General features: G+C 57.3%; 1 protein-coding gene and 1 long non-coding RNA gene across 2 annotated transcripts; one reads left to right on the top strand and one right to left on the bottom strand.

The window, feature by feature from the left end:
- Positions 1-629: 629 nt before the first annotated feature.
- On the bottom strand, positions 630-15,470 carry LOC105482838 (RAB11B, member RAS oncogene family). Its single transcript, XM_011743238.2, has 5 exons — positions 15,312-15,470; positions 5,373-5,568; positions 3,107-3,300; positions 2,853-2,933; positions 630-1,673 (listed from the first exon to the last, which is right to left on the bottom strand). The coding sequence occupies exons 1-5, from the start codon at positions 15,349-15,351 to the stop codon at positions 1,528-1,530; spliced, it is 657 nt and encodes a 218-aa protein (XP_011741540.1). The 5' UTR covers positions 15,352-15,470; the 3' UTR covers positions 630-1,527.
- A 79-nt stretch (positions 15,471-15,549) lies between these two features.
- LOC139360525 (uncharacterized) lies at positions 15,550-16,216 on the top strand. The gene is made up of 2 exons (XR_011617932.1): positions 15,550-15,798; positions 15,939-16,216. It is a non-coding gene; the product is annotated as an uncharacterized lncRNA (long non-coding RNA).
- Positions 16,217-18,130: the final 1,914 nt, after the last annotated feature.

Raw genomic sequence — 18,130 nt, 5'->3', positions numbered from 1 at the left:
ATGGGTCCCCAGGGTCTCTAGGGTGTGGGTAGCCTCTTCAGCTAGAGGCTGGAGCTTTTGGACAGCTGCTGGCAGCTCACCCTGGTCCCAAGTTCACTGCGGGGTGAGGCGGAGGGAGACGCTGGATCCTGGGAAGAGGAACTCCGTGCCACACACTTTGCTGCCCCTGGCATTTCCCCACTGGGCCCTCCTCCAGTGTCAGTCTAGGGTGGAGACAGCTGGCATCACCAACATCCACTGGGCAAGTCACCCTCGTCAGGACCCCAGGGAAGGGGCGGCCCTGGCAGGAGACAGTGATGAATCCTGGCCACTGCCCTTGGCTCCTGTCCCCACCAGGGGGCGCCCGCAGGCCTGGGGTCCTGGGACATGGGAGTTTAAGGTCAAAAACAAGCGGCAGCCTTCCCTCCTTCCCTGGCACAGGGGCAGCTTGGCGAGGGCGCACCCAACCGCGCTGGGCCCACGGGGCTTCCACGCTGCCCTTGGCAGGTGCTGGGGTCCTCTCGCTCCGTGTGGGGTGGGCCGGGGAGATTGGGGGGTCCGGCCTGCATTGGGGAACGTGCAGCGAGAGAGGCTTCGGCCCAGGAGCTGGCGCCTGGCGGAAAGAAAGACGACAGAGGCGCAGCGGCAGGTTTCTGTACAGGAAGTCAGATTATACATTTCAATGATGGGCAGGGTGACGGGAACGGGGCAACAGTGCAGGGGCCACAGGGAGAAGAAGAGATCGAGAGCTGGGGTTTGGCGTAAATCTTACAAAGTGTATAAAGAATCTGTGTTTCTCTACATTAACAAAAACCAAAGGCTACAAGAGCGGTTGTATATACAAAACACGGAAATATTGCTTCACTTGCAAACAGGTTCCAGACCAGATGGGGAGACGAGACAGAGGAGGGGGACAGGGAGGGCCGAGAGGGCGGGCGCGCTGCGTGCAGGAGAAGGGAGTGGGGAGAGGAGAGGGGACAGGGGAGGTGGGGACGGGCTTCTCCCTGCATCGATCAACAGGCAGAGGTGGAGAGGCCTGTGCGAGCTGCTGTGCGCTGAGGAGCGGGTGGGCGCTAAGAGCCCGGGGGGTCCGCCTGCCCCGGTCCCCACTGCCTGGTTCTTCGGGCTTTGGCCCAGAGCAGGGTTCTGGGTGGGGACGACGGGCTGGTTGGGCCACCCAGCCACAGAGGGAGGGAGGCAATCGCTCCCTGGAGTCGGCCGAGGAAAAGGGGAGAAGGCGGCGCCGTCCGCCCGTCCTCCTCACCTCTGGCCAGCCCGGTCCATCCTGCCGTCCCCCCCGCAACCCCGCCAAGATGTCGGCGGGGACCCGAGTTTCATGGGTGCAGCAAACCGGGGCTTCTAGCTTTTCCCCGGGCAGGACGGGGGTAGCACTGGCTCCTGTCCTTCCTGGGCCCCGGCCGGGCCGTGCAGAGCTCACTGGGAGGGCTGGAGCGAGCCGGCCACAGAGGGACAGCAGGGAGGGGCCGGAGGACACCGTGGCGGGGGCGGGCGGAGGACGTGCACGCACGCTGGGCGGAGGCGCGGGGGTCACAGGTTCTGGCAGCACTGCAGCTTGTTGGGCTTCTGTCCGTCCGTGGTGGGCGGCACGCTGATGTCCACCACGTTGTTCCCCGGGGACTCGTCGTGGGCAGCGCGGTCTGCAATCTGTTTCTGAGACACGATGCGGTAGATCTCTGCGAAGGGGATACAGGGGGACGTGGGGTGAGCCAGCATGTGCCCTGCCTGCCAGAGGGGGACCCCTCCCTGCAGGACTCCAGAACCCTTCTTCAGACCCCCACGGGGGCCCCCATCACATCAGGTAACAAGGACAGGGGCTGCACACCCAGTCAGGGCAGGACCCACATCTGGTCACAGCCAGCCCAGGCCGCTGGCTCCCTAAGATCAGAAGGGCCCTCCTCCCTCAGAGGTAAACTCCCAGAAGCCAAAAGGCTCCAGGTGCCTGAGGCTACCCGCCTCCCCGCAGCGCCAAGAGTTAAGGCAGGGCCCGTCCCCAGGAACTGGGGCCAGGGGGTCTCTGTGTCCCAGTGCCAGCAAGGGTAGACCTGGTCTAGCCCTTGCTGGCGCACTGGTTAACAAGCAAAGGTTAGGCGCACTAGTAGAAAAAAAGTCAAACAAACAGGCCACGTGCATTGGCTCACACCTGTAATCCCAGCACTCTGGGAGGCTGAGGCAGGTGGATCACTTGAGCCCAGGAGTTGGAGACCACCAGCCTGGCCACCATGGTGAAATCCCGTCTGTACTGAAAATTACAAAAATGAGCCAAGCCTGTGGCATGCACCTGTAATCCCTGCTACTCAGGAGGCTGAGGCAGGAGAATCGTTTGAACCTGGGAGGTAGAGGTTGCAATAAGCTGAGATTGAGCCACTGCACTCCAGCCTGGGCAAAAGAGCAAGACTCCACCCTGCCCCGTCAGAAAAAAAAAAAAAAGAAAGAAAAAAATCAAAAAACGAACAAGGCCAGGCGCGGTGGCTCAAGCCTGTAATCCCAGCACTTTGGGAGGCCGAGGCGGGCGGATCACAAGGTCAGGAGATCGAGACCACAGTGAAACCCCGTCTCTACTAAAAATACAAAAAATTAGCCGGGCGTGGTGGCGGGCGCCTGTAGTCCCAGCTACTCAGGAGGCTGAGGCAGGAGAATGGCGGGAACCCGGGAGGCAGAGCTTGCAGTGAGCTGAGATCCGGCCACTGCACTCCAGCCTGGGCAAAAGAGCAAGACTCCACCCCGCCCCGTCAGAAAAAAAAAAAAAAAGAAAGAAAAAAATCAAAAAACGAACAAAACAAGTGAAGGTTCAGAGGCCGTGTTCCACCCTGCCTGGCTGGTACCCTCCCCACACCCAGCCGGCCCCCAGCCACCTGTGAGGATGTTCTTGAACGCTTCCTCTACGTTGGTGGAATCCAAGGCTGAGGTCTCGATGAAGGACAAGTTGTTCTTTTCTGGAACAAAGAATACTGCCTAGGTGAGTGGGGTGGTGGGGTGACAGGCTCCCACATGCTCTCAGGGACCCCGGCCACCCACCTGGCCCATCCCAGGGCCACTCCTCAGGGAAGGGAGGCCAGGGCTGTGCCTTCCAGACACCTCTCTGGAGCCCGTGTCTCCATCTGCTCACCTGCGAAGGCGCGGGCCTCGTCAGTGGGCACGGCCCGCAGATGGCGCAGGTCACTCTTGTTGCCCACCAGCATGATGACAATGTTGCTGTCTGCGTGGTCCCGAAGCTCCTTCAGCCAGCGCTCCACGTTCTCATAGGTCAGGTGCTTGGCGATGTCATACACCAGCAGGGCGCCCACTGCGCCTCGGTAGTACCTGCGGGATCAGGGGCCCGTGAGCCTCTCTGGAGGACGACTGTGGGCAGTGGCGGCCTCACAGGATAACAGCACATGTCACGCCCAGGGTGGGTCGCCCAGGGCCGAGCCAAGGGGCAGCCATTGTGGCCTCAAGGGAAGGGTGTGTATCTGGAGGCCCCAGCGCTGCTCCCTGGATCCAGCTCTGAAATGGGGGGGCCTGAGGAGGGAGTTTGGGATCTGGAGATAGAAGATACCATGAGGTCATCAAAAAAAGGGAAGGGGTTGGGTGTGGTGGTTCACGCCTGTAATCCCAGCACTTTGGGAGGCTGAGGTGGGTGGATCACTTGAGGCTGGGAGTTTCAGACCAGCCTGGGCAACATGGTGAAACCCCATCTCTACTAGAAAAATACAAAAATTAGCTGGGTGTGGTGGCATGTGCCTGTAATCCCAGCTACTCAGGAGGCTGAGTGGGAGGATCACTTGAGCCTGGAAGGTCGAGCTTTCAGTAAGCCAAGATCACGCCACTGCACTCCAGCCAGGGGGACAGAGCGAGATCCTTTTCAAAAAAAAAAAAAAGTGGGGGATAGGGAGAAGGAAACAGCAGCAGTGCAGAGAAAAGGCCACTGCCTACCATGCTGGGCCAGGCTCAGCCCACTGAGGAGACAGACATCCACTCTCAGCACTTTGGGAGGCTGAGGTGGCTGAGGTGGGAGGATCGCTTGAACCCAGGAGGAGTTCAAGGCTGCAGTGAGCTATGATCACACCACTGCACGCCAACCTGGGCAACAGAGCAAGACTTTGTCTTTAAAAGTAAATAAATAAATAGGCCGGGCGTTGTGGCTCAAGAGGTCAGGAGTTCAAGACCAGCCTGGCCAAGATGGTGAAACCCTGTCTCTACTAAAAATACAAAAATTAGCCAGATGTGGTGGCAGGCACCTGTAATCCCAGCTACTTGGGAGGCTGAGGCAGGAGAATCACTTGAACCCTGGGGGGCGGAGGTTGCAGTGAGCCAAGATCGTGACACTGCACTCCAGCCTGGGTGACAGAGTGAGACTCTATCTCAAAAAAATAAAATCAATCAATAAATAAAATAAAATAAGCCAGGCATGCTGGCACACACCTGTAGCCCCAGTTACTCAGGTGGCTGAGGCAAGAGAATCGCTTGAGCCTGGCAGGTCGAGGGGCAGTGAGCTGCAATTGTGGCACTGCACTCCAGCCTGGGTGACAGAGCAAGACCCTGTCTATCTCCAAAAAAGAGGTGGCAACAGCCAGGCATGGTGGCTCACACTTGTAATCCCAGCACTTTGGGAGGCTGAGGCGGGCGGATCACCTGAGGTCAGGAGTTTGAGACCAGCTTGACCAATATGGAGAAACCCTGTCTCTACTAAAAATACAAAATTAGCCTGGTGCAGTGGCATGTGCCTATAATTCCAGCTACTCAGGAGGCTGAGGCAGGAGAATTGCTTGAACCCAGGAGGCGGAGGTTGCAGTGAGCTGAGATTGCACCAGTGCACTCCAGCCTGGGCGACAAGAGCGAAACTCCATCTCAAAAAAAAAAAAAACAACAGGAGGTGACAGACCAGATGCACCTGAGGGATGAAGGGGATGGGAGGGAGCGCAGAGGATCTAAACACAATGGTGGTAGGAATGACTGGGGGGCTTGGGAGGGGTCCAGAAAAAGGCAGCTGAGTGGGTCCTGATGGCTGGGAAGCCTTTGCAGGGAAGGAGGGCCAGGCCTGGGTGGGAGGATAGAAGGGGTGTGGGCCCCAGTGAGCAGGGTTGCTGAGGGAGGAGGAAGGCTGGGAAGCTGGCTGGCCAGGGGCAGCGGCAAGGCGGAGTGGCCCGAGCCAAGTCCTCACTGCACTTGGTACCCAGAGAACCCAGAGATACCCTGGCGTGGCCAAGGCTGGATGATGGTCTGCCTGAGGGCCCCACGGCGCATGGCTCAGGTGTTCTTCCAGCCTCACTCCCTGCTCTTGGGAGCACACTCTCCCCTTCTCCTGCCCAACTCCTACACATCCTTCCAAGCCCACGCGCCGCATGCCCACGCCCCCGAATCTCAGCGTCCCTGCCCAGGCTGCCGACACGCACGCGGAGGTGATGGCGCGGTAGCGCTCCTGGCCGGCGGTGTCCCAGATCTGCGCCTTGATGGTCTTGCCGTCCACCTGGATGCTGCGGGTGGCGAACTCCACGCCGATGGTGCTCTTGCTCTCCAGGTTGAACTCGTTGCGGGTGAAGCGCGACAGCAGGTTGCTCTTGCCCACGCCCGAGTCCCCGATGAGCACCACTGGGCGGGGAGGCGAGGTTCTGTGAGTCCCCATGCTCCACCCACGACCGCCCCCACAACCTTCCTGCCGGTTCCCTGGGTGCTGCACCACCACAGCTGCCAACGGTGTGGAGGAGTCGGAGATGCCTGGAGCCCGGAGCCTGCAGGCACCGTGCTAAGTGGTGCAGAAGTGAAGGGCGGCTCCTGCCTTCCAGAAACAGCCACTGCGGATAGCACAACGCCCGCCTGTCTCTGGTCCTCAGAGCAGGGCTTTCCCAGCTGGGGCATGGGGACCCAGGCAGCCAGGTAGGCAGAGCAGCTCGAGATCCACCAACCCTGAGTCTCCACCTGCAGCCTGGTGGCTGGGCAGCCAGACACAGCTTGAGAGGGCTCCTGAGCGGGGTGACCTTGGGCAAATCACTTCATCTCTGGACTTTTTCCAAATGTGTGAACAGGGAGGCAGTCACAGGAGGAGGAAGTAAGAGCAGGCATGGCCAGGCATGGTGGCTCCGCCTGTAATCCCAGTGCTTTGAGAGGCCGAGGTGGGTGGATCACTTGAGGTCAGGAGTTCAAGACCAGCCTGGCCAACATGGTGAAATCCACCTCTATAAAAAATACAAAAATTAGCCGGGCACAGTGGCTCACGCCTGAAATCCCAGCACTTTGAAAGGCCGAGGCGGGCGGATCACGAGGTCAGGAGATCGAAACCATCCTGGCTAACATGGTGAAACCTCATCTCTACTAAAAATACAATAAAATTAGCTGGGCATAGTAGCAGGCGCCTGTAGTCCCAGCTACTTGGGAGGCTGAGGCAGGAGAATGGGGTGAACCCAGGAGGCGGAGCTTGCAGTGAGCCAAGATCATGCCACTGCACTCCAGCCTGGGTGACAGAGCGAGACTCCATCTCAAAAAAAAGAAAATTAGCCGGGCGTGGTGGCTACTGTAGCCCCAGTTACTCAGGAGGCTGAGGCAGGAGACTGGCTTTAGCCCTGGAGGTGGAGGTTGCAGTGAGCCGAGATCGCATCAGTGCACTCCAGCCTGGGCAACAGAGATTCTGTCTCCCTCCACAAAAAGAGCAGGCATTGCACAGGAAGGGACATGAGTGGGCAGCTGTCACGGTTGTTGTGGTTTCTGGTCAGGGCATGGGAAGGGTCACTGCTCCAGGTATGTAAGTGACAGGACATGAGGAGCTACCCCCACCTCAACTCCCACCTCTTCTGGTGCAGCAAACCCACATCCAGCTTCGGCACAGAGGGCTGAGTGGGGAACAGGAATATGACCTGAGGACGCAGCCTGGAGGAAAGAGCCTGCAGCCACCTCCCACCACCCCCGTCCCCAGGGTCAGGTCCCCTGCTGAGCTGCAGGGAGCTCCAGCCAAGGCCAAGTCCTCATTCAAGGGGCAGTCTGCGTGGCAGTCCACGCGTGTGCACAGCTCTTCACAAGGCTCCATCACAGGTATGCATTGTCCCAGGAGGTGGGTGCGCAGCAGAGCAGCTTGGCGAGATGCAAACCCTGGCCCAGAAAGGAGTCAGTGCAGCATGGACAGGAGGGAGATGAGGGTTTGTGGGCAACACCACCCAGGGACAGGGGGCCTGAGCCCAGTCGACACGGGGTGTGCAGCAGGCCTGTCTCATGCTGGCCAAGGGGCATGAGGAACGCGTCCCTGAGCAGAGCAGGTGCCGGCTGGTCAGGCCAGGGGTGAGCCGCCCTGTAAAGCGTTTCCTGTCTCAGCCACGGAAGCACTGTCCCTATGGGCCCAGCCGCCCCAGGCTCTGGGGTGGGGCCTGGGTGGTCTGTCCCCAGACCAGAACATTCCATGCGGGGGAGATCGGTGTGTGTGCGTGCACTTGAATACAGCCAACCAGACGCCCCGGCCAGAAGCCCCGGGGACCCCCAAACGTGGGCCTTGGGCCCTGGCACCTGAAGGTGAGTTGGCTCAGTGGCTTGGTCACCCCTGATCCCAAGCAGTTGGGGGGCATCCACTGAGGATGAGACTTCCCTGTCCAGGCAGAGATGGGCATGGCTGCTCCTCCTGAGCTCGGGGAGGTGCAGGCAGCCAGGCTGAGTCCTGGCTGACACAGAGGTCCACCGGCCCCACCCGGAACCCCTGCCACATTGAGGGAGCAGGCCCTGGAGCTCACCAGGCAGCCCTCCTCTGCCCTTCCCCTGGCCACACTGTGGGGCTGTACCTACACGCTTGGAATTCTCTCCCTAGAAAACATTCTCTCCTGATCCCACTGCCTGCCCCGGGCACTGCCCGATTCTCTCGTCTCCGGACTCCAAACCCGCTGGAAGGTATCGTCTACACTCAATCATTCCACTTCCTGTCCCCCAGTCCTAGAACTCAAACCAAGCATGCTTTCGCCCCCACAGTCAAAGTCAGCCTCAGCCACCCCCACACCCCCGGGCCCATGCAGCAGGCACTCAGCAAGCTCTCCCTCCTTCCCTGCCTTCAGGGGCTCCACACCCCGACTCCCCTCCTCACAGTCACTCCCACTCAGTCTCCCACTCCACTTTCGAACCTCAGGGAGCCTCAGGACAGGCACCTCTGTCCTCACCCAGTCCCCAGGTGACCCCATCCAGGCTCATGGCTGTAAACACCCGCCATGGGCTGGTAACTCCTATATTACCTCTCTCCCTAGAAGCCCAGACTGGCGTGCCCATTGTCTCCTTCCTGTCTCCTCTGGGGCCCCAGTCCCCTCACACCCAGTAGAGCAGAGCTGAGCTCCCACTCACTCCCTAAGCCTGCTCACCCACCCCTCACCTACCCTCCTTATCTTGGTTAACTGGGGCTTGGTCCTACTAGGCACTCGTGCCAAAACCTGGAGTCATTCTTGACTCCTTCCTTGCTCTTGCATCTCAGAGTCAATCCTTCAGCACATCCAAAACAGATCCAAGAGAAGGGAGGATGAGGGGTGCATCTCGCCATGTCTCCCTGGGCAATTCCATTCCAGACTCTCAGACCCTGGAAGGTATTGTCTGTGGGGTCCCTGTGTTCACCCTCATCACCAACCAAAAGGCTGGCCTCCTGCAGCAGCCACCAGAGGGCACCCGTGAGTGCTGAGCCGGGGCACCTCTCTCCCCCTGCAAACAAGCCTCCGTGGCTCCCACCTCCTGCAGGGGAAAAGCCCCAATCCTCCCCACTGCCCACAGGCCCTCCCCTCCTCCCTCTCGCCCCCTGGTTCACTCTGCTCCAGCCACACAGGCCTCCATGCTGTTTCCCCAACACGCCAGGTGCGATCCTGCCTCGGGGCCTTTGCACCGGCTGCTCTTTCTGCCAGAAACGCTCTTCTCCAGGCACCAACCTGCTCCCTCCCTTATCCCCTTTGTGTGACCCCTTAAATGCCACTTGGCCAAGAAGGCCCTCCCTGCTATGCTAGTAAAACCCTACTCTCTGAGTTACCCTTTTCCCTGGCCCAGCTCTTCCTCCATCACTCTTGCCACTCTCTCACCTGTCAGGTGGCATTTACTTTTTGCCAGTCTGCCCCAAGGGCAGGAATCAGGTCCTGGCACAGTGCCTGGCACACAATAAACACCCAAGAAAATGTCTGTCAAATGGCCGGGTGCGGTGGCTCACGCCCGCAATCCTAGCACTTTGGGAGGCTGAGGCGGGGGGATCATGAGGTCAGGAGCTTGAGACCATCCTGGCTAATATGGTGAAACTCCGTCTCTACTGAAAAATACAAAAAATTAGCCGGGCGTGGTGGCAGGCGCCTGTAGTCCCAGCTACTCGGGAGGCTGAGGCAGGAGAATGGCGTGAACCCGGGAGGCGGAGCTTGCAGTAAGGTGAGATAGCGCCACTGCACTCCAGCCTGGGCAAAAGAGCAAGACTCCGTCTCAAACAAAAAAATAAAGAAAAAAAAAGAAAAAGGAAATGTCTGTCAAATGAACAAACAAAACGCCAAAGAGGCTGGCTGAACCTCCTGGGCCCACCCCCTGCCGCATACCTGGAGGATGCCAGGTCACCACCCTTGGGCCACAGGTGAGGAGGGCAGGATCAGGCCGCCCCCTACAATCCCACCTGGTACCCTCTCTGGTTGGCTGCTTGGAAGGCAAGAATAAAAAGAACACGAAGAATATTTGATGAGTCTGTGCTAACAAAGCTCTTGGTGTGCATTACTTCACAGAAGCCTCATGTAGCCCACTTTTACAGATGAGGAAACTGAGGCTCGGATGGGGAACGGGGTGTGGGGCAGAGCAGGATCCTGAAGCCATGCATGTTTGTGGGCTCGCCCCCACCTCCCAACGGTGCCCCCCAAGGGTCTTGTCTGGAGCCACCGCCTGGGAAGTGAGCCAGGCAGGATTTGAACTCAGGTCTTCCGCATCCACAGTCCAAGTTCTTCCTTCCCAACTTACTGCCACACTCGCTGTCCCACCCCAAACCCCAACACGTGGCTCGGGAGTCATGATTCTGCCTTATGGGGTGGGCATTGAGGCTCTGGGCACCCCAGCTCCTACCGCGTGGGGCAGCCTGTCCACCTGGGGCAGCCGGCAAACTCCTACTCATCCTTCAAGACCCCTTGGTTCAGACCTCTCTTCTCCCCAAAGACTGCTGCTTGGACTGGCCTGCAAGACCTAAGACAACAGGGCCAGCATTCTCTTACATCTCCATGGGTGCTCAGCACAGGGCTACCCAGTGGACTTCAGAGAAAGATGGAAAGATGGCCGGGTACAGTGGCTCACACCTGTAATCACAGCACTTGGGGAGGCCGAGGCAGGCGGATCATTTGAGGTCAGGAGTTCAAGACCAACCTGACTAACATGGTAAAACTCCGTCTCTACGAAAAATACAAAAATTAGCCGGGTGTGGCGGTGAGCATCTCTAGTCCCAGCTACTTGGGAGGCTGAGGCAGGAGAATCATTTGAACCCGGGAGGCGGAGGTTGCAGTGAGCCAGGATCGTGCCACTGCACTCCAACCTGGGCAACAACAGCGAGACTCCATCTCAAAAAAAAAAAAAAAAAAAGAGAAAGACGGCAAGAGGTGGAGTGAATGTGGGTATGTGGTCCAAGGCCTCCGGACCAAACCAGTAGGGATGAGAATGGGCTCCCAGGCCACCGCGGACCAGGCTGGACTCACTGTGAGGACCCCCATCCACACCACCAATCTTAACCTCCTTTCCACGGCAGCTACAGAAACCTGATCAAGGCCAGGGAGGTCTGCTCAGTTCTCACGTCCTCAGGAAACAAGATAGGAAACTCAGGACCTGCCTGGGTATTCCCCTGACACTCTCACTTCCTTCCCAGCCTTGCCCCAGCTGTACCGCCTTGGGGGCTCCTCAGCCTCATCAGTTTTTTGTTTGTTTGTTTGTTGTTTTTTTGAGACAGAATCTCCCTTACCCAGGCTGCAGTGCACTGACGCGATCTCAGCTCACTGTAATCTCTGCCTCCCGGGTTCAAGTGATTCTCTTGCCTCAGCCTCCTGAGTAGTTGGGATTACAGGCATGCACCACCATGCCCAGCTAATTTTTGTATTTTTGGGGTTTTGCCATGTTGGCCAGGCTGGTCTTGAACTACTGACCTCAAGTGATCTGCCCGCCTCAGCCTCCCAAAGTGCTGGGATTCCAGGCGTGAGCCACGGCACCTGGTCCCATCAGTTTTGCCCTGGGCTGCCAACACTCAAGCACCTTGGCCAGGCTGGGTCCCCAGTGCTTTGCTTGCCTCAGCTGATCACATTCTCAGGGCTGCCCCAGGGACAGATGTAAATATTATCATTCTCCCTGAACAGCTGGGAACACTCAATCTGGAGTGACCAAGTCAGAGCAAAGGCCAAACGGCCACTGAACAGGTAAATGGCAGGCCAGGTACAGTGGCTCACGCCTGTAATCCCAGCACTTTGGGAGGCCGAGGCAGGTGGATCACTTGAGTTCAGGAGTTCGAGACCAGCCTGACCAACATGGCGAAACCCCGTCTCTACTAAAAATACAAAAATCAGCCCAGCATGGTGGCGGGCACCTGTAGTCTCAGCTACTCGGGAGGCTGAGGCAGGAGAATCGTTTGAGCCAGGGAGGCGGAGGTTGCAGTGAGCTGAGACTAAGCCACTGCATTCCAGCCTGGACGACAAAACAGGTGAATGGCAGAGAGGCTGAGCTGCCCAGCCAGTCCCTGGCACTGGGTGCCCGATGCAGAGGTGGCCAGTGGGGCAGCGGCGGGGCTGGTCCAGGATGCAGGCTGGGAATGAACATGTCATTGTCTAGGACACAAGCAATCTGTTGTCTTGGGGAAATAAAGAGCCCTTGAGGACACAGCTCCCAGCATTTCCACAGAAGTTGGTCGCTTCCCTGGCTGGCAAGCAACCCCCCTACCCCAGACACGCCACTTGGCTGACAGAGCAGGCAAGCCCAGTTGGCAAAAACAAAGAGCTGGCACCTCTGAGAAGTGCTGGGTGCCCTGGCCTGCCCCGTAACAGTGTGGTGGCCCTGGGGGCCCAGACCCTAGTGCTCAGGCAGATGGAGAGGCCCTTCAGGGGAATGGGCCCCAATTCCAGGCAGAGCCTGCTGGAGCCAAGCAGCGCCCCACTCCTCCCCTGAAAGCCAGTCCTAAGCATCCGAGGGGCTGGGGGCCACTCTTGTCTCAGCTTTTCTCTGGGGAGGTGTCCAGAGCTACGGCACTGGAGGGGCCCCTATTCTAAACGGGGAAAATGGTATGCTTGGGTCCCCAAACAGCAACTGGAACAGCAGGCCCACTGTGGGGGTCTGCCCAGGCTTGAGGGCTGGGAGCTGCCTCTGGAGCCTCAGCAGAGAAAGGGAAGCACCAGGCAAGCCCATTCCCTGGGGACAGGAGCCACCTTGTCCTTGGGCAGGGGAGGGGTGGACAAGACCCAGAGGACAGGGCCTGGGGAAGCTGCGGCCCGTTTCCCCCACGACCCATGTCCTCCAGGGCCTCTAGGGTAGGGGAAGGGCTCAGAGAGGGCCTCAGTGGCCCTTGGGGACACAGCTACACCCATGGTGGACCCCACAGTCCCGAGTCCATCAGAAAAGAAATCAGGGGTCCTGCGGCAATTAGTGGCAGGCTATGAAAATGGCCCATGGCAAAAGCAGAAAATGTCAGGAGGATAAATGTGAGGCTCTATAATTAGGTACAAATCAACAGTGTCGTTCCTGGGGGAAGGAAAGAACATTCACAGAGGAAAACAAACAGCACACAGGGCATCACCCGGGGGATCTGCTGGCCTCGGCCGCTGAGGTCAAGGGAGCCAGTGCGTGATGTGGCCACCAAAAAAAAAAAAAAAAACAAGGCAGAGGCCAGGTGTGGTGGCTCATGCCTGTAATCCCAGCACTTTGGGAGGCCGAGACAGGTGAATCACCTGAGATCAGGAGTTCGAGACCAGCCTGGCCAAAATGGTGAAACCCCGTCTCTACTAAGAATACAAAAATTAGCCAGGCATGGTGGTGGGTGCCTGTAATCCCAGCTACTCGGGAGGCTGAGGCAGGAGAATCGTTTGAACCCGGGAGGCGGAGGTGGCAGTGAGCCAAGATTGCGCCACTGCACTCCAGCCTGGGTGACTAGAGTGAAATTCTGTCTCAAAAAAAAAAAGAAAAGAAAAGAAAGAAAGGAAACAGAAAAAGAAAGACAAATATTGAAAAAGAATAGAGGAGGTCTTCTGATGAGGCACAGCTGTGAAGGTGAGACGGCAGATGACCAGTTTGGGAAACGCTGACCTTGTGCGTTAGATTTTTGCTACCAACTGGCTTGAGAAGGTCAGCAGGGCACCTGCTTAGACTCAGTAAAAGGAGGCCAGTGTGGGGAGGGCAGCAGGGCAGGCCCCCCCACCCCCACACTGCCCGCCCGCCTGCCAAATGGCAGCTGCCGCAGGAGCTAGATCAGTGTTTCCAGAAGGCAGTCTCTGCAGACGGGTCCCGGGACCACACAGCCTCTCCGTTGCTCCTGACCCAGTAACTGTTCTGCTGGGAATGTACTTCAAGGAAATAACCCAAAGGGCAAAATCATGACTTGGGCAAACACTCGGAGCTGGGGTCATTTAAAACAGCAAAAGGGCGACAATAACAAGCAGGGGATAACCACAGAAACCTGGACAGGGCACGTGGGGAGCAACACTCCCTGCCCTGGCAGTGCCACATCTGGGTGGGTGCCCAGCCAGGACCTGAGAGCAGCTGCCTCAGGAAGGGCTGAGTGGAGATGGCACCCGCCCAGCAGAACCCAAAGTTTGGTCCCCCTGTCTCCAGATGGCCCCTTAGAATCCCAGTCCCCAAAACCCTTCCAAAGCTTCCTCCTGCCATGAGGGCGAGACCTGGGGCCTGGCACCTGCCAACCACAGAGCCTCACCCACCAGTGATATCAAACTGTGTGCAGTTGCCAGAGCCCTCAGTGCCGCAGGACGACTTCAGAGTCTTGCAGAGACACTTCCTCTCCCTCTCCACCGAAGGCTTTCGCTTCACGGACAGCTCAGGTGGGGAGACCTCTGCCCATTCCCCACAACCACAAGACGCTGGATGAGACCAGACGCAAGGCCCAGCTAGGCCTGGTGCAAGTCACAGAGCACGCTCGGAGGAACGGCTCAGCGAGGCGAGGATACCAACAGCTGATGTGGGACGCAGGCCCTTATAGAGCAGGCTGCAGGGTGAAGGCACCTTGGATCCAGGGGTTAACCCTCAAGGGCTGCCATTGTCAGCCAGGGAGCCCAGCAACCAGGGCAGACGACTAGGCCAAAGTCTAGCTGGGCATAGAAGGCTCAGCTGAGAAACAAGGGACTCCAGTTTCTTCCAGCAGACCGGGCAATGGCTGCCTGATCTGACTAGGCTTTATTTGATGTTCCTAGAGCCCCCTCAGTCTCTCAGGCGGGGAAGACCCTCCAACAGGCTGGCTGGGGCCCCGGCCATCAGTGCGCACGTTGGAAGAAGGTGGTCTAACAACCCCAAGTCCCAGATGCTGGCCACAAGCCCCTTAAGACACGCTTCCTAAGTGGTAAAGCCCACAGGTGGCCTGCGCTCAATCGGGCTCCAACACTTTATAAACTGTGTCTTTGTCACTCTGGGCTTCAGTTTCCCAATGTGTAAAAAGAGAGGCTGGTTAATATCAACCTCAAAGGGCTGCAGTGAGGATTTAAGTTCGTTTGCGTAAAGTGCTCAGAAAAGTGCAGGTACTGGCTTAGCGCCGTTGAGAGTGCTAAGTGAAGAGATGGAATTCTTGCTGCACACACGGGTACCTTTCCACTCAATCCCAGCTCTGCACCCCAATCCAAGACTCCCACCACCACACACCTCACCCCCAGGCCCTCATCTCGGCCCAGCCCCCATTGTCTGCCCCGCCTATCCCGGGCCCCACCCCCAAACATGCTGACCCAATCAGGACTGGCCTTGTGGAGCCCCGCCCCCACTTACCAGGCCCAACCCACCTATTCGTCACACCCATCAGCCTTAGCCCGCCTCTAAAACCCCGCCCCCATTCCGAACCACGCTTTCAGCCCAGCCCGGCCCGCCAAATCCTGGGAAGGCTCCACCCCCTCCGGAGGCCCCGCCCTAACGGCCTCTCCCACCGCTCCGGGCCCCACCCCCGCTAGGCCCCAGCCCCGCCCCAGCGCATCCTGGGTCCCCCAGGTCTCTCCGGGCCTCTGGCTCCGCATGGCCGCGAATCCTAGCTCGAAGCTGATGGAGCCCGGTCGGCCCCGGCCTTCCCGGCTGCCTGACCCGCCGGGCCCCAAGCCCCGGGCTCCGGACTGGGCCCAGCGGCCTGAAGCGCGGCCTTGGCCCGTCTGCCCGCCGCCTCGCCGCAACGCTCTAGCCCGTCTGTGCCCCACCGGCCGCACCTTTGAATAGGTAGTCGTACTCGTCGTCCCGGGTCCCCATTGTCCTGGCGCTTCCGGCGGGATCGGCAACTCCGCAGCCCCACCACAAACACTCGACGGGGGCGGAGCCGGCGCCGCGCAGAACGGCCGTTGAATGGCCTATCAGCGGCGGGTGGGGTAGCGACTGGCACCTAGCGGAGCCAATCAGAGATGGAAGTAGTGCTCTGAGGGTGGGCGCCGCTTGGTATCCACCCTCCTCGCCCTCGGTGTCCTGGAGAAAGGCGGAAGGAATGCGGACCTTTTTGAAGTGACGGTCGCGACAGCCTATTAGAGGCGAGCTTAAGAGGGCGGGGCGGAAGGCTGCAGGAATGAAGTGGAATGACAGACCAACTAACCAATGAGAGGCTGGATTGAGAACCTAGCCGACTATCAGAGGACCTGTCCGGGAAGGGAAATGGGGGTACTTCCAGGTGATGCTAAGATGCTTAACGTCCCGATGACGTCATAGGTCAGCGAGCGCTGCCCTGGCTTCGCCCCCCCCAATCCCATAAATGATCATTTCCGGGGACCTCAGCGCTGGGTCCCCTTTGTCGGTTGTAGTTTCCATCTCTATTTTGGGACTCACTGGGTTATCCTTCTATGCCTCAGTTTTCTCCTCTGTAAACTGAAGAAACCCACCTCATGGAATCTTTTGAAAATAACCAGATCAGCTGGACGCGGTGGCTCACGCCTGTAATCCCAGGACTTTGAGAGGCTGAGGCGGGCGGATCACTAAGTCAGGAGTTCGAGACCAGCCTGACAAATATGGTGAAACCCTGTCTCTACTAAAAATACAAAAATTAGCCGAGCGTGGTGGCTTGCACCAAGAGTGAATCAACCGTCCACTTTCTGCTTTTCTTTGTTTAATAAATACTTACAAATCCTTATTGGGCACCGATGCTCTCCAACAGGACCTCCTACCCCTACCCCTCTTTATCCAATATTTTACCACATAGGTAAAATATAGGTAATATAGAAAATAAAACACATACTGCCGTATTGTCAGGTAGTGATAGGATTTATCACTACCTGACAATACAATATGTGTTTGTTTTATTTTATGTATTTAGGGCGTACAGCGTGCTCTTTTGATATACATGTACCCAGTGAAATAATTATGACAGTTTTTTGTTTTGTTTTGTTTTTTTGAGAAGGAGTTTTGCTTTTGTTGCCCAGGCTGAAGTGCAATGGTGAGATCTCGGTTCACCGCAGCCTCTGCCTCCTGGGTTCAAGCGATTCTCATGCCTCAGCCTCCCGATTAGCTGGGATTACAGGCATGCGCTATGGTGCCTGTCGAATTTTTTTGTATTTTTAGTAGAGACGGGGTTTCTCCATGTTGGTCAGGCTGATTTCGAACTCCCGACCTCAGGTGATTCGCCCACCTTGGCCTCCCAAAGTGCTGGGATTACAGGTGTGAGCCACGACGCCCAGCCAATTATGACAGTTAAGCAATTAACCTATCCATTGCCTTCCATAATTAACTGTGTGTGTAGTGAGAGTATCTACAATCTACTTTCTTGGCAAATTTTCAATATACAATGCAATATTACTAACACAAAGTATACATTACTTTTTGTTTGTTTTGGCTGGCTGCGGGGGCTCATGCCTGTAAACATGTCCTTTGAGGAGGATGAGGTGGGAGGATCACTTGAGGCCAGGAGCTAGAGACCAACCTGGGCAATGTGTCAAAACCCAGTCTCTAGAAAAAAAAAAAAAAAAGGAAAAAAAAGAAAAGAACAACAACAACAAGGCCGGGCGCGGTGGCTCAAGCCTGTAATCCCAGCACTTTGGGAGGCCGAGACGGGCGGATCACGAGGTCAGGAGATCAAGACCATCCTGGCTAACACGGTGAAACCCCGTCTCTACTTAAAAATACAAAAAACTAGCCGGGCGAGGTGGCGGGCGCCTGTAGTCCCAGCTACTCGGGAGGCTGAGGCAGGAGAATGGCGTGAACCCGGGAGGCGGAGCTTGCAGTGAGCTGAGATCCGGCCATTGCACTCCAGCCTGGGCAGCAGAGCGAGACTCCGTCTCAAAAAAAAAAAAAAACAACAACAACAAAAATTAGCCAGGTGTGGTGCTTCATGGCAGGGTCCCAGATACTTGGGAGGCCAAGGCGGGAGGATCATTCGAGCCTGGGAGGTTGAGGCTGCAGTGAGCCATGATCAGCCCACTGCACTCCAGCTTGGCAACAGAGCAAGACCCTGTCTCAAAAATTTTTTTAAAAAGCCTTGCTTTCCTGAACCATTGATCTGCTGGTTGTTTTCCTCTGTCAACAGCATATCAGCCTCATGACGTCAGGGACTCTGTCTGTCCCCATCATTGCGGTAAATTCCTCAGTGCTGAATAAATATGTTTATTTATTCAGTGGTGAATAAGCCTAGAGCCAATGTACTAGAGTTATTAGAGCAGACACTATTAGGGCTTCTTGAATCTCATTCCCAGGGTGTTCATTGGGCATCTGTCAAAAAAACATTACGGCCAGGCATGGTGGCTCACGCCTATAATCCCAGCACGTTGGGAGGCTGAGGCGGGCAGATCACTTGAGGTCAGGAGTTTAAGACCAGCCTGGCCAACATGGTGAAACCTCATCTCTCCCATCTCTACTGAAAATCCAAAAACTTAGCTTGGCGTGGTGGCGGGCGCCTGTAGTCCCAGCTACTTGGGAGGCTAAGGCAGGAGAATGGTGTGAACCCGGGAGGCGAAGCTTACAGTGAGCCGAGATTGCGCCACTGCACTCCAACCACCTGGGTGGCAGAGCGAGACTCCATCTCAAAAAAAAAAAAAAAAAAAAGATCTTAATT

The sequence above is a fragment of the Macaca nemestrina genome, chromosome 20 (genome assembly GCF_043159975.1).
Source record: "Macaca nemestrina isolate mMacNem1 chromosome 20, mMacNem.hap1, whole genome shotgun sequence".
In the NCBI taxonomy this organism is placed as follows: Eukaryota; Metazoa; Chordata; class Mammalia; order Primates; family Cercopithecidae; genus Macaca; species Macaca nemestrina.
This window is presented reverse-complemented; position numbering and strand designations above follow the sequence as displayed.

Coding starts and splice junctions, on each gene's coding strand:
- LOC105482838 (XM_011743238.2), bottom strand. CDS start 15,351: ATGGGGACCCGGGACGACGAGTACGACTACCTATTCAAAG. Junction 3,301..5,372: donor TACCGCGCCATCACCTCCGC/GTGCGTGTCGGC, acceptor CTGATCCCGCAG/GTACTACCGAGGCGCAGTGG. Junction 2,934..3,106: donor CGAGGCCCGCGCCTTCGCAG/GTGAGCAGATGG, acceptor TCTTTGTTCCAG/AAAAGAACAACTTGTCCTTC.